The sequence below is a fragment of the Parus major genome, chromosome 2, assembly GCF_001522545.3.
Source record: "Parus major isolate Abel chromosome 2, Parus_major1.1, whole genome shotgun sequence".
In the NCBI taxonomy this organism is placed as follows: Eukaryota; Metazoa; Chordata; class Aves; order Passeriformes; family Paridae; genus Parus; species Parus major.
In genome coordinates this window covers 50,764,898-50,780,837 of record NC_031769.1, presented here as the reverse complement: position 1 = coordinate 50,780,837, position 15,940 = coordinate 50,764,898, and the positions used below count along the sequence as shown (strand labels likewise).

Genomic DNA, 15,940 nt, shown 5'->3' with positions numbered 1-15,940 from the left:
TAATTCCTCATCATACTGGCAAAAGAGCTACTGTGCCTACTACCTTTCTGCAGACACAGAGCTTCAAATTGTTAATAGAGCACCTGCCCCTGTGGCTTTAAATATATAATCTCATAGAACTTCATTAATGCTTTTCTCAAATTACACTGAAGCACATCTGGTGCAAGGTTGTGTCAAATTTTCTGTGAATGTTATTTATTTTAATAGAATAAGCTTTCCAAGAGAAATTGGGAAAGTTAGATAAGCTTTTAGAAACCTTGCCAAGGGGAAAACATATTTTCCAAAAAATAAATTAATCATTGTTAGAGAACAGTGTTTGATGTTTAGATTTGCCTTTAATTTAAATCTCAGAAGCAGAAGATCAGCAAGATATTTTGTGTGTGTTGTTTTATGAATCAATAAATGCAATAACAGATCTGAAAAACCACAGGAATAACACATCTTAAATAAATTCCCTTGTTGATGCTAGATGGATTCCCATCATAATGAACTGCACTATTTGGACTGCATAAGAGCTCTGCCTGATGTGTATGTCAGGAACTCCCTCAGAACATCCTCTTACATATTTTCTTTGTTCCTCTTATTAGAGACATCTGCATTGCTACTCAGCAAGCAAAAGGGGTGTGTGCTAATTTTAGACTTACTGGAATCTAATTTAAAAGGTTAATTTTTTTTTTCCATTTATAATCAATATTCCATATTTACCTAATTCAGTTTTCATACTTTCTGGTTTTCTTGTTTCTCCACTTTTATACAAATCTATCACGAACAAATTAAATATAACCTTTTCCAAAGGAGGAATTGAGAGCCCATAGTTTTCTGTCCACATCCCTGCAATGTATTTTTTATTTCAGCTCTGACTCTACAGAACACAACTGATAAAGTGAGCATTTAATGGTGCAAGACCTATGGTGTCAGGGTGGGTGGAAGGTCAGTTTTATGACAAAGTAACTTCTTACAACACTTACAGATTGAAGCAGGTAAATCAGTGAGCACTCCTGGATAACTATCACCGGAGAAGGAGTGATATTCATTGCATGAAAAAGTGTTTCCACCGATGCCATTATTTGGTCAAAGCGTCCTCCAAGTCCACCCAAAGTCACAATCACATCGACCTAAAAGACAGAACAAAAAGACTCACCATAAAAACTCTCAGGAATGATCTTTGGACTCTGAAAAACCACAATAAAATCAGTTTCATGAAAAAAAAAAGAAAAGAAAAAATAACTACTGACTGTAGAAAAGCAAATGTCAAACACAGTTATTTACTCCCATTACCGATAAACACCATTATGTGATTTTCAAGCTGAGTATTAAAGCACCATAAATCCATGGCCAGCATGTGGCACTTTTAAAAGGACATAACCCTTCTCCCTAAAATACAGGCCAGTCTTCAAAGGTACTTACCTGTCTGTCCTGAATATATAGAGTCTAGGATGTATCACACCACACATAAGCTCCTTATGTAAGTGTACATCCGAGCCATAGAATCCCCAGTTCTTTACATCATTTCATTATTATACTCACAGTTCACAGAGCAAATAAAGCAAATATCAGGTTGGGCCATTTATGTGTCATTCTCATTCCTGCCACACAGCATTTCAATGTACAAGCAAAATCACTCAAAGGCTGGCCCTGCTCAAGATTGAAAGTACCACCGTTTAGGAAGTTCCGCCTCAAGCGACTAGGACATCACCTCCCAGCTGTCAGGGACAGACAGCCACAGGAGCACTCCCTAGTCCCAGTCACACAGAAAACACCATCTGACTGCTTGCAATATGCCATGGAGTTGGACTGCTCCTGCTCAATTCTCTCACACAGGTGTTCCAGACTCTGAACACTTTATTTCCTATAAGCAGAAAGGGAGTATTCAAAAGGTTTGGTTAAGAGCTTTTGGGTCCTTAAATAAAAGGTCACTGAGTGCAAAGTATTATTATTATTATTACTTCCATAATGTAGACCAGTTATGTTCAGTAATTGTATTTTAAAAAGCTAACACTAAGTCATATCTAGGGCCCTAAGACATTGCAGCTCTAAAGTCTTTAGAAGGTGTTTTGACAATGGCCATCTGGTTAAGTTTCCAACTTTACAGAGCTTAAGTCTATGGCTTCTGTGATTACATGAAACCCAAGAGCCACATAATGGTGCTCTGTGTATCTGGAATGATGTATTAATAACATCAGCTTCCATTTTTATTACCAGGTCTAGGGCTTTATGATTCTGTTGAATATTGTTTTGCATGAAAATTAAAGTCTTGAAGAGATATACCAGCTTTCTCATCACCACCTGGAAAATTCTTCAGAGGCCAGAGTGGATCAATATAACACATTATACTAGCAGCAAACACTGAAACAAAAAAAACCTCTCCTTGTACTGCTGACAGCATGTATTTTCTGTGCAGATTACAGATCACACAGACCAAATGTACAACCAAGAGAATATGAATGGTAGGGAAACCTATCCTTAAACAGAAGACAAAATAGCAAAAGGTGAAAAGCATGTGTTCCCAGTTAAGCCATAATGCTGTAATATATTTTCCCTTTTATTGATTCCACTTTAGAAACAAAGTGCTTTTGTTTGACTGGTGATGACTGTGAGTTAAAAGGGTGGATCAATTCTCTGAAATAATACTACTAGTAAGACTCACCAACACCCATCAGTTCCCTACCAGACAATCAGCACTAAAATGCTCCCCTCCTTCCCCAAGAGAGGCCATGGCAAAATTCAGCTACACTAACCTGGAACCACAGTGAACTTAAGGTGGCTTGATAAAGGATCAGGGTCCACATTTATGTTGTTTTTCTTCTAAGCAATGGGTCTGAAGCTCAAATATTAGCCTAGATTAGTTCTCTAAAAACCAAGCAACTACTGTATAGTTTATTTGTATATATATATCTCACCATATGTGAACTTGTTTTGGCTTTGATGATTGGTACCAACAGAAAAGGTAAGAATTAAGGAAATACAGAGTTCCTTTGACTAGGAATTGAAATGGTGCAATAGCATTCTAAATGTGTCTTCTTTCCATTGTAAACCCTTCTTTGTTAGTATCATACATGTTCTTCCTATGAAGTACAGTACCCAGCTCAAGTGATGAAGTGCACAGAACTGCAGAGTTCTGTGGCAGAGACTGACAGAACACTGCAAGTGGAAGAAAATTGTAGCAAAAAAACCCCAACTTCTTATATTTTCAAGTAATACAGAATCCTGCTAAAAGTCCTACTCCTTATTCAGTTGCAACAGTGCAGTCTTGTGAACTGGTTAGCAAAAAGGAAGAAAATAAAACAAATATAGCATGGAGTAGACATATTGAACAGGCATTCATAAACCAGAGGTATGGGGTTGAGGTGTGCTGGGAGAAGGCATCTTCTGAAGATACCAAAGATATCTGAAGAGGGAATATATCTATTATTTAAGGTTTGCATGGATTGTGAAAATGAAAAACACAAGTATGTGACAGGTACGCAAACAAACCCAGCTGGAGTATGAGAGGAACAGACAGAGAGAAAAACTAAGATTCTGCACTTGTATGACAGTTTACAGCACCACTTTTCACTGGATAATTTTGGCAGAAGTGACAGGCATCCAGACATTGCAGGACTTTTAGAGCCTTTATTTGAAGGTCTAGTCATTCACACTTTGTTTATTTAAAAAAAAAAACACAAAAAACCCCCACAGGCTAAGTGCAACCAAAACCTCAAGAAAGTTTTCATCCTAAAGCCATCATGACTGTTAAAAAAAACCCTCAAAAACACACCAAAATCATGAACTAACAAAACAACCAGTTTCCTCCCTGCAATCACTGCTCCTGTCATCCTGCCAAGAACTTAAGAAAATGGATGCACCATGAAAGCATGTACACAACTCTTTGTCATTCCACAACTTAAGGCAAAGTGAATACCCAAGGACTGGTACATTTAGATATTTCCACACTACAGAGAGGAAAGGCCATTTGTTTTTGCACTATGATTTCCTGAATAGCACAGGCCACAGAATTAATCGTGCTACTGCTAATCAGCCCAGTGGGCAACATTTGACTAACACACTGTACTTCAATTGAAATGTCCATGCTTCACTTAAATGTCCCATCACCAGTCCCCTTACAATTTGTAAAAACAAAACAATTTGTTTTCACACTGTGTTGTTCATTTCCTGAAAAAAGGACATAAAATCATAAATAACTACAGAGGACAGCTTAGATCATTGCAGGCCCATTCTCTTGGACTATCTATAATCTGAATTAAATCACAATATCTTTAAAGGCTATAAAACCTTAACTTAGAAATTGAAGATCTAAGGGTAGGATCCAGTCATCTTTAAACGATACACCCGTAAATTATTATGTCTTGAGAAAGATCTAGAAGTCACTATCAAAGAGCAGGGCAGTTAAAAGGAGACGGAAAGCATACAGCACGACTCTGTGCTGGCAATTCAGGGATCTACTTTTTCCTTCTCCTGCAAACTGTAATTTAGAGGGTGCAGTAACCGAGGGCTGCTGGGGCTCTCACCACATCAGAATGAAGTTGCTCAGGTTCCTGCTTCCACTCACAGAGACTATTGAAATGGACAACCTGCTGGCTTGCTAAACACTGTGAAAGCTGGCTGAGCTGACATTCCTCTTTCTGGTATAAATGGGTTAAATACAAAGAATATTTTCACTTTATGACTGAGGAATATGCATTAAGGACACAGAAAGCTGGGAACTGCCTGGAGTGGGTGAAAAGAGTGCAATACGTAGCTCTGCAATGTCAGCATCACCATGACATGGAAGAGTGAAGTCCAACGCTCAAACTGACAGGAAATGATGCCCACCTTTTCAAAACCATGCTCATTATCTCTGATAAGAAATCCTCTCCCCAGGGAGAGGACAGACAACTCAAAGGACTTTCTTCCCTCTGAGTTCATATTTAGCCAGACAACTTGCAAACAAACATGCCTAAGTCTCAGGGAGGTGTGTAGATGAAAGGAAACAAATTTACTGATCACAACCAGCAGCACTGAATGAACTGCAGAGAAGATCTCCCCTAAAGGAAAAAAGGAAGGCAAGAGTAATCAGTATGTTGTAAAAGTTCTGGAGTCATGAGTAAACCTTCCCCTCCTCTGAGGTCATGGAGACCATCCATTGCTAATATCCAAGATATCAGTATGCCCATTAAAGGTTAGATATCTGACTGGAACATAGTGGGTTTTTAGCACCTTCTCACTTCACTGAAATTCCTTTCATCTCCCACAGCCTTTCTTAATTTTCTAGAATTCATAGGATAATTCCTTTAATTTAATTTTTAAAGGAATATGACATAGAGAACAAAATTATTGTAGTAATATGCATAGTATATTGGAAGTTTATTATATGCTGAAATATATAAATATATACAAGTACACAAAAGTGGAAAAGTATCTTATGTCAAAAAATGAAAAGTAATAGCGTGAATGGCACATTTATTATTGCTTTATTGGTTTGTCACTTCATCAGTTTTTGCCAGTTTACAAGAAAACCATTTTCTTCTTCATAAGGCAATTTGTCAGCTCAGGATATGGTTTAAATTGTTTTCTGGTCTTTGCACCATCTTCAGTACCAAAGACTTTAAAACACACCAAGACATTCCCTTGATAACAAAATGGGCCAGAGTAGATTTTAATTCATTTTCCCACAGCTATGTAAGAGCTCTAGTGTTGGCCAGATAAGTAATTTTTTTATATCATCCTCAAAATTGCAATGTAAATTTAATGGACTACTAAAATCCCACAATCCAATGTTAAATATGCAGCAAGATATTGTCCACTTGAATTGATTACACTGGCTCCCTAGCTCAGTGTTTTACATAAAAGGTATGCCATTCTTTTCTGTAGAAATGAGATGCTGAATCACGCAGCAGCATCTGAACTTTGCTTAGGTAGAATCCTCTTTACTTTAGCCAGAATTTTCTTGTTGCTTCAGCAACATCTGACTCTTCCTGGGAACAAGAGGTTTCAGTCAAAGGCTGCCACCCTGTCTTGTGTACCTGGAATGATAACCTTCAATCAGCTTCCTCCTCACCTCACTGACTCCACTAATCTATATATTATATTGTTCCAGCTCCTTCACAAAGTATTTCTTGCTTTTTATCTTCATTTCCTACGTTTCACCCAAGTGCTTTCCTTATTGGTAATGTTTCTTATTTCAAATAAGAGGTTAATTCTCTCTGTAATGACAGTAAGTATGCAAACAGATTGCATTTGTCTGCTTAAAGTAAGAAAGATGTATGATGGTAAAATGGAAATGAGAAAGATAATATCAAAATCCAGAAATAGACTTGAATTGCTGGAAACATTTTAAGCTTGGTTTTACTATTGACTTGTGTTTACATTGGTTGAATAACTATTTTATTGCAAAAAATGAAGCTTTGACTTTGCCCTCTCTTGCAGGTAAAGGGAATGTCTGAGAGGGTATATAACATAATCCAGAATTAGTTTGGTGGAACATAAACTTCATAACTATTGACTTAATTCTTTATTACTTAAAAGAACCTAATTGACAAAATCTTTGTGATCTGCTGGATCCCAAGCAATCTGAATTTGACTTTCTTTCAAACTTGCTTTGTGCTGAATATTTGTGTATAACCTTGGTCAAACAATGCCTGAGGTAGAGGGGACACCAACAACTCCCGCTCTGCTACTGTTGGTCATCTGGAGCAAAGCTCTACAATTCTTTCTATGTGTGAGATCAGGGTCACTGGAATTCCTTATTTACTAATATTTTTTGGGTGAAGGGGTTGTCTGTACTCCTGACATTTACCATGCTGCTCTGAGTAGATAAAAGCATTAGAACTCTTCAAGTAATCTGTTTATTGATTCTTTGGAGTAAAATGTGGGCTGGTTTTGATCCAGACACATTTATTTTGTGAATGAATAAGGATTCCAGGACTATCAATCTTATGAAAAATTATTAAAATCTTCTCATCTTTTAAAACAGTATGAAGAAACATTCACAAGCTAACCTTTCTCTTCCCATAACTGAACTCCTGTTATCTAGTCTGCACTATGGTATTACCACCATGGAAGTGTGAAATCAACTGTCATATTCCTAAAAAAGGAAGTCCTGGATTTATATTAGGAGCAATGCAAAAGATCCTTGAAAGATCATACTAAAATGGTCTAGCAAATATCTTCAGTGATCTAATAGCCGGTTGCATCCAGTGCAAAAAGCTGTGCTTGGCACGTGCTGTAGTTTTAATCATACTGCCTCCAGGAATAAAAATAAGAAAATACAAATTAACTACAAACTCTCATCAATGAACAATTCAAGGAAGGAAAAAAAAAAATCTTCTTCAAGAGAATCTGTTCACTGTGAGCTTTGTATCCCACATTTCTCTTAACTCTGGCTATCTCTCTGCACCGTGGTAGCCTTCCTCCCCCCCTCCCTCCAATACCTTTCCATATTGTCACAGGATCAGCAGGGCAATACAAGTACAACACACTGCTTCTCAGCCAGCAGGGCCCCCACCCGTGTGGATCCCACACCCCTCAACAGGAGCCAAGAGTTAACCCAGTCCTGCAGTGCCAGCAGGTGGGAAGGGGACACTGCACAGGAAAGAGGCTCTTTATTGCAAAGAGTCTCTCTTCAAAGCCTCTGTTCTTCCCCCAGTGGATGCAGATCATGATCCAAACCCAGGAGCCTTGCCCTGGACTGTGGCTCCTGTTGCAGCCTGCTTGGCAGAGCCTTGTACAGGCTACTCAGGGCCTGATGGATCAGACACTGTAAGCTCTGCCTGCTGGCCCTCAGACACGATACATATCCTATATCAGTGAGAGTGTGTACCTTTGCACATCTCCAGGAGCCCTGACACCTTCTCTTTGATTTCCCCTATGCTTCTGTGTTGAGTCAGCCTGGCTGGCTGCCAGGCAGTCACCCAGCCTCTCTCACTCCCTCTCCTCAACAGGACAGGGGGAGAAAATGAGATGGGAAAGCTCATGGGTCAGGACAAGGACAGGGAGATTGTTAATTATCAATTACCATCACAGGCAAAACAGATTTGACTTGGGTAAAATTAATTTAATTTATTGCCAATTAAAAATCAAGTTAGAGAGGGAAAAAAATACAAAATTAAACCCACTTTTCCATCACCAATCTTTTTTACAGGCCCGACTTCACTCCTTCATTCCTCACTCCTCTATCTCACCATTCCCCTGAGTGCAACAGGGAAAACAGGGGACTGTGGTCAGGTCATACCAGCTCATCTCTGCTGCTCCTTCCTTATCGTGTTCTGCTACAGTTTGGGATTCTCTCCACAGAATCCAGCCCTTCAGGAACAAAATCCTCCTCTTCCATGGGCCCTCCACATGCTGTGGCTTCTGCCATGACCTAGCTCCTGTGTGGGCTTGTCTTCACGGCCTGCAGCTTCCTTCAGGGCACATCCCCCTGCTCTGGCACAGGGCCCTCCTCTGCCTCCAGTATGGATATTTGCTCCACCATGGTGTTCCATGGGCAGATCCCTGCTGCAGCATGAACTCCTCTGCATAGGCTGCAGCTCCCTCTGGAGAGATCCACCTGCTCTGCCCAGGGTTCTCTGGAGGCTGGAGCCCCTCCTTCTGCTCTCCCCTTGGAGCTGACACAGCTGTTTTGTCCCCCTTTTCCCCTCAACCCTCCTTGCCTGGGCTGAGGGGCTCAGCTGTGCCTCTCATGGACACCCGTGCACTCCACCAGCACCTGGGCACACAAACCCAAGAGCTCATTGCTCTGCCTGTTTCTCTAGAAGGTTGAGATGAAGAGGTGTGTATTTCCTTTCCCACCACAAATTCATGTGGTTCAGTTTCAGCTCCTGCTCAGATGCTGGTCCAGGACCCTTGGAAGGCCCACAAAGGAAGCTAAGCAAACCTGTAATATTGTGAGGCAACGGAGTAGAATTTCTGTAGCCAAGAAACTGGAATACGAACGGGAAATATGAAACACTCTGCCAGCTGCCCACAGGCATTTACATCCCCATGAATGGGGAATGCCAGCTTCAACACTATTGAGAGCTGAGACCTTTTCTTGTGACTCCCTAGACCAGGTGTATCTTTTCTTTAAAACTAACTTTCTGCCTGATTTTGTTTTCAAATTTGTCATATTAAGTTTAAGTGTCAAATTTTGAGGAGAGAATCATAGATTTTTAAGGGGAAACATTCCATAGAAAATACAGAAACTTAAAGAATCTCAATTTCCATTATATATGTGTGTATATATACATATATATACACATATATATATATATACACATATATATATGTATGTATGTATGCATATACATACACACACTTTTTTTTTTTTGTTTCATCCGAGTTAAGAGCAACAACTTGGGCACTTTCCCACTGTAACATTTAGCAGTGCAGTCTGTATAAGAGATGTCAGAAGTAAGGCAGAGCTTTGGAGAACCTTCACTCTCCCACAGCAGCATTGCAGAGGACATAACAGTCAGAGGCACTTGTGCCCAGTGAGGGTGAGGAGTTAGCTCTGCTTTTTAAAATGTTTAAACTCAGGTTCACACAGGTCTGAAGATCTCCCAATAGGTCCCAACAGAACAGTAATATTTTCAGCTGGTGTGAACATTAATCTTCATGATGAACAAGGGGATAATAACCTGTCCTATTATACTCCAGGGACAGATAAACTAAAGATGGAAAATTTTTCCTGTGTCTCTCAGGCCTTATTCTGTGAATGGTTCCTCTTCTGAGTGATTTCACTGAATACCTGGGCAGTACACAGTGATTTTTTTTTTTTCAGGGAGTGCAGACTTGCAGAAAGAAGTCTTGAATTTATACATTTGTTTCAAAGAAGCTAGACATATTTTTATATTGAAGGAAGTACATTACGATCTGGATGTCAATTTTTCTTTTCAGCGTAGGTTCAGTATTTATAGCAGGTAAGTTAAACATAGCCTGAGTAATTACAGAATGTATTTTATTTTTCTACACTGTCCTCTAGACCGTATAAATTTAGCCACACACTTAAAAATAAATGAAGCATGGTTTCTTAAACTGGAGGCGCTTGTGAAGCTGTAAACATTTTATGTTCACATTTAATTTGCAGAAAATACTGAGCTTTAATTGTTCAGTACTTCTTCAGTTGTTTAAAGGAGAAACTCAATGGGTTCTTTAGGCAAGCTGAAGAGACCATCCCCTGCCAGTGGCAAAGTAAAAGGTAGGTGATTTAATAAGGACTAGCATGAGCATCAGAACTAACAAAGCCTGGTTGCCAGGGCAGCTCTGTTCTGAAGACCCTTTAGTCTCTACTTTTGTTGAGCTTGTGCTACTGCCTTTTTTTATTGTGGGAATACTGTAGGGGCCTTTCATATGTTATCAGGCTGACTAATTTTCTCAATATTTGTTAAGAGTTAAATTACTCTACACCTCTCTGCTCCTTCTTGAACAGCATTGGTATCAGCAAAGAGGTACAGAGTTAAATGTCAGGAAAAGCCAAAAGATTGCAGAAGACAATGATGCTTCAGGACTACAGGCTGAAACATTTCTGTGTACAACCAGCCACATACTTTTACTTTCCAATGATCTTAATACCTTCCTCTCCTCCCTGCCCCAGTACCCATTTCTAGGTAAGGAAAAGAAAAGAAGAGGAGCCACCATAGCTTCAAAAGCTTTTTCCAATATTACAATTTCACTGTTTCTCTTGGCTATTCAAAGGCCATACAGTATTACAAAAAGAGGGAATATGTCATGGCAAAAAAACCCTAAACAATCCAAAACAAGTAAGGAAGCATTCTTATATGCACTACTTAGGTTAAATAAGCTTCTTTGAGTAGGATAAAAAAAGAAACCACAGAGGTTAATTTGTTGATTTATTCACCCTCTGCTTTAAGGACCAAATTACCGCAGTTCATGAAGTTCTGAAAGTGAACTCTCTAAAGTCAGTGTTTCTTACACTCAAGAATGTAGAAAACTGCTAGAAGTTTTTATGAAACTATCTCTACAACAGCCAAAAAACCTGTCATTCTTGACAGGCATCTCAATTTAGTAAGAAGAAATCATTTTGAAATGTAAAAAATGCTCTATTACAATCTGCAGTTAAAATTTATCATAGTAGCTCAAATTTCTTAATATGCTTTACCAATAAACTTACATTCCATTAAGTAAACAGACTCTAATATAAACAGTTGTAACTTATGGGAGATTTCATAATGCCATAGTATTCATGCGTCAAGCAAAAAAAAAAAAAACAACAAACTCAAACCCAAGTTATTTATGAAAATCTCAAACAGCAAATTGAGCTTTCAGTCCTTGAACTGCAAAAAAAATCCTTGGTGTCAAAAGATATGGCTGTTCAAGATCTTCCAGTACAATATCCACATCTGAGACTGAAGTATGACAGTCTTTTGAGGATAATGATATGTCCTTGTAGCCCGACTACTTTCCCAGCATGGGGGCAGTTACATCAGCAATAGCTGCTCTCAGGGAAGCTGTGCTCCTGCAAAGCAGAGGGGGGAGGAGAATCACATCTCCTATGAGAAAGGTACAAACAGAGCAAAATTGGTGGTTGCAAAGGGAACAGTACATTGCCTGTGGTAACCTCACGCTTTCTGTTTCAAATATATTTAGCCTTTGATTAAGTTGAGAGAACAGTTGCTGGCTTCCTTATTAGCTTCAGCAGTCCTGTTAATGAGCACATCCTTGATCTCTTAAATCCCTTGAACTGCCTAAATAAACAGTACTTTTCCCCATGTTCTTCCTCTCCCCAAAGCTTGATATGGGATTTAACTTTTTTAAGCAAACAAACTGAAATCATTGTGTTCTCCAGAATCCCTGCCCTTTTTGCATCTCAAAAAAATTATCATCATAGGTCCAAAACCAGCCCCAGTAGAGCATACAAGGATTACATAAGAAAACTTCTTGGTATGCGATGCACTGTGCTCTTGCAGACACACCTACTGCATAAAATTATTTGAGGGCAAAGATAGTCAGTGTGTCTTGATGCTCACAGCTGTAGTGGAACAGGAAGACACCTTACATGATATTAGGGCTTCTCTTTGGGAACTGGCAAGGTCTGCTATTCTGTATTATAAGAAATGCATTTTGCCATACCTTTACAATGGAAAGCATTAAAATAATTCAGCAGTAGGAAAGATGGATTAGATACTGCATTCCTTGAAGGTAGACTTGGACCTTATGAGTTAAAAAAGTCTTCAAGGATATGTCTGAACACCCTACAGGAGAGATTTATTCCTGTTGAAAAGTATTATGAAATTCTACATTTTAGAAGTGGGAATAAACAGGAAACACTTCAGATCCATTTGTTTCTTTTGGACAGGAAAGGTTTATGAAGAAGATTACTATTAATAACTCATGAAAAATCTTTTGATGCAGCACTTGACAGAATAAGAACCTTTTCATTACACATATTTAACTTCCCCTAAAATATATCTCATTTGCATTTTTATTCTCCTTCTGTGAAGCATTAAGAAGAAAAACTCACTGCTACCAAAACTGAACAGGTTTATTCTCAGCCCTTCCTTCTATATAGATTTTGGTGATAAATCCATAAGCTTCAGTGTCCTTATGGTCCTTCAGGTCCAGTGGTGAGGCACTGGAACTGGTTCCATGGAGAAGTTATGGATGCCCCATCCTTGGAAGTGTTCCAGGCCAGGCTGGATGGTCTAGCTGAAGGGGTCCCTGCCTGTGGCTGTGAGCTGGAACTAAATGATCTTTAAGGTCCCTTCTAACCCAAACTATTCCGTGATTCTTATAAAAGCTTCACATTTCAGCTCCATGTCAGCTTTGGGATTTTCTAGTCTGCCTCTCCCCGCTATTCTGGTAATTAGTAAATTTCCTGTTCTCAAATCCTGGTAACAGACTATCCTCATTCCTAGGTTTTACTTAAAGAGCCATTCCCACTACTATTCTGGATACCCAAAAGTCTTCAGAAATGAAAACAAGTAGTGTTCCATCTTGAAATAACCAACTACCAGCATGAGCAGCAAAATTATGATTGAGTCAGGAAATGAAACCAATCTATTTACTGCTAAAGAAAAAGTCACATCATCAGGAATAACCTCAAGTGATAGACAAAGCCAAAACTGAGCCAAATAGAGCCCAGTATTTGCAATAATTATAACCTTTCTCTGTGGGACTCGACTTTATGTAAAAAATTACTCTCTTTTAAAGTATCTTTTAGTTTTTGTTTTAGGGTACTTTGGATTTTCCTTCAGGGCCTTTTTTTCTCATAAAAAGACAAACCAGAGAGGGCTTAGTAAGCTGTCTGAACACTGCACGGCTGAAGGTGATACATGAACATCACTGTCTTCTCTTTTGCACTTTATAAACACAGGACTTCACTAACTTGTTTAGCCTTGCTCAACATAAAAGAAAGTAGACTGATTTGACTTTTAAAAGTACAAAGGGAAGAATGCTTGCATTCACTTGAAAGAATTAATACCCTAGACTGCTGACTGATTGAACCTCTGAAGCGTAATTTAAAAATGGAAATGTTAGTAGAGTATCCCTTTATTGCCAAGGGTTTTTAGGAAGAGTTGGTTTGGATATTTTTCCCTTTTCCATATTGATACTGGTGCTTTTATCAATTTAAACACACTAACATTACACCACTAAAAGGCATGTAGGTTTCAATAAAACTAATTTTTTATATCTTCACCCCATATAACCAAACGAGCTGCTTTAGCTTTTTTTAAGCAGAAAAGATAATAAAGCTAAATGAAAAGTCCCAGAGCTTAGTTTTAAGACTAAATGGTATTTTAGATGAAACAGTTAAGTAAAGCACAGTTTGTAAGTCTGAGATAAAGATAATGGCTTAAATCTATCTTTATATTATGAGTATTCTTCTTGGAGCTACAAAATTGATAAACACACTTTCAGTTCTCACTGGCATGAGGTGCTACAAGCTGAGTGAGACTAGAGATGCTGTTACTGAAAGAGCATTTGATGAATATTAGGAATTGGAGGATCATTCCCAACTACACCATTAGCATGCTGGTAGACTATGGACAAATCGCTTCTGTACTTCTGCTTTCCAATCTGCAAATCAAAGATATCTTGCACTTCTAATGCAAGATCTGTTGATCCCTAAATAAGAGATACTGTAAGCTTGCCTATCATTTTGCCAGTTCAGTTGGTTTCTTGAAACAGCTTATGTTGAGAGAAAATTAAGAACAGAAAGTAGTACCAGACAGAAATAAGTTTATTTGAAGGTCTTGTAATGAAGAAAGGAAAGTACTCACATAACTACAGAACGAATAAAATAGCGATTAAAGCAGTAAAGCAAAATGTGCACACCTAATAGACCATAAACAATGTGAAAGACACACAGAGCAGCAATAAAGACAGAGTTATTAAGACATTTAAAAAGCACCACTTAGGGCCAGGAAGGAACACTGCCAGAAAACGTGTGCATTTGTATACTTGTACTTGCACATGCATGTGTGTGCATGCATGCTCACAGCCATGCAGAAAGAGAAAGAGAAATATCTAACAGCCTTTAGGTTGGAAAGAAACTTCAGAAGTCAGATTCTCTTCATTGCTTCACCCATCCAATAGAATGCAATTCACAAATGAATTAGGACTGCGAAGAGGGGAGATTAAGACTGATTCTAGCTTGCATATATAAAGGGTACTTATTTTTCTAAAATGCACTGCTGTATGTAATTATAAATACATATATAATTAAGTGACTTAGATATCACAAAATGACCGCAATGCTGCTTTCTGCATGACTTAGCTATGCAACCAAAATATGCAATGTAAATCAGAAATTAATTACCCTAAGGATTCAGAAACTATTCTGAGAGTGTTTATTTGAGAAATAAGGAAAAAACAGTCATGAATTTGGTTAATTATGCCAGAAGACAGAATTACTGCCCTTCACATTGAACAAGAAGTTCAAGAACTAACAAGGTGTTTTTTCTCCTACATTTGTATCTCAGCTGACTATCAACTCTAGCTGCATATTTCCTTGTGGAAAAGAGATTTCTAAGGCTATTCCCAAACTAACTACCTAAATCTAAGACAAAAATCTAAGATAACTCTTTTTTGCATCCTTTACAAGCAGGGGCACTGAGTGCCACCTCACCTGCATTCCCACTCAGCTGACCTCCAAGAAAGCTGTTTGACATGGTATCCCTCTATTCAAAAGTTATTTGTTCAAAAGCTGTTTGGATGAACAGGAAGAAAGAAACAGAGCAGGATAAATGTGCAGTGGTATGGAAAATAAATTACACAAACTTAATCCCTTTGGAACAAAATATTGCCTACATATGTTCAAATGAGCTCAAAAACCTCCATGACATAGAACTTCCATAGAGGTGACTGATAAATCAGAGCAGAAAAATTTTATCCATTCAGTATGGCAGATAAATGCTAACTTATTCTCTGACTAATGGAAGGATGCCTGTTTTAAATACTTCAGCTGCTCTTACTTGAATTTCATCCAGACAAGCTACCTCATGGGATTGTGGATCCATGGTATACATTGAATGCAATTAACTTCCCAGCTTAACATATTGCTACCCAGAAATAGCAGCAAACACAGCATGACTGTGGCATCAATTTTTTAAAGATACTAAAGAGATACTTTCCTTGTTTTGTAACTTCAACTATAAATCACAGGAAAACAAATTTGTAGTGTCTCTTCGTCTTATTCCTCTTTGATAAATGCTTTAGATAGAGCAGGGAAAAATCAAAATTGGAGACAAACGTATTTTTTCTGGCATCAGGAAGACATATTCCACCTAGTTAATACTCTCAGTTAAAAGGAAAGCTTTTATGATTCTTTACAAGAAGGAAAAGAACTCTACTTTGTGACACACAAGTTTGTCCTTGAGGTCAAAAAACACAAATGCAGATGAAGGACCCCTTCTTTATTCCCTTTTAAATTTCAGAACCCAAACTTCCTTTTCTTCTCAGCTGTGTGTACCTCTCAGGTGACCACAGAATTCTACAGCATCTTTCTTCACTGAAAAAATTT

At 38.4% G+C, this 15,940-nt stretch overlaps 1 protein-coding gene across 6 annotated transcripts in view; it reads right to left on the bottom strand.

The window, feature by feature from the left end:
- Positions 1–15,940, bottom strand: part of TPK1 (thiamin pyrophosphokinase 1) — a 296,764-nt gene that overhangs the window by 105,416 nt on the left and 175,408 nt on the right. For all 6 annotated transcript variants that reach the window (XM_015619881.2, XM_015619882.2, XM_015619880.2 and 3 more), the window contains one exon: positions 969–1,115. In XM_015619881.2, the coding sequence (XP_015475367.1) occupies positions 969–1,115 (147 nt within the window). The remainder of the gene's footprint in view (positions 1–968; positions 1,116–15,940) is intronic.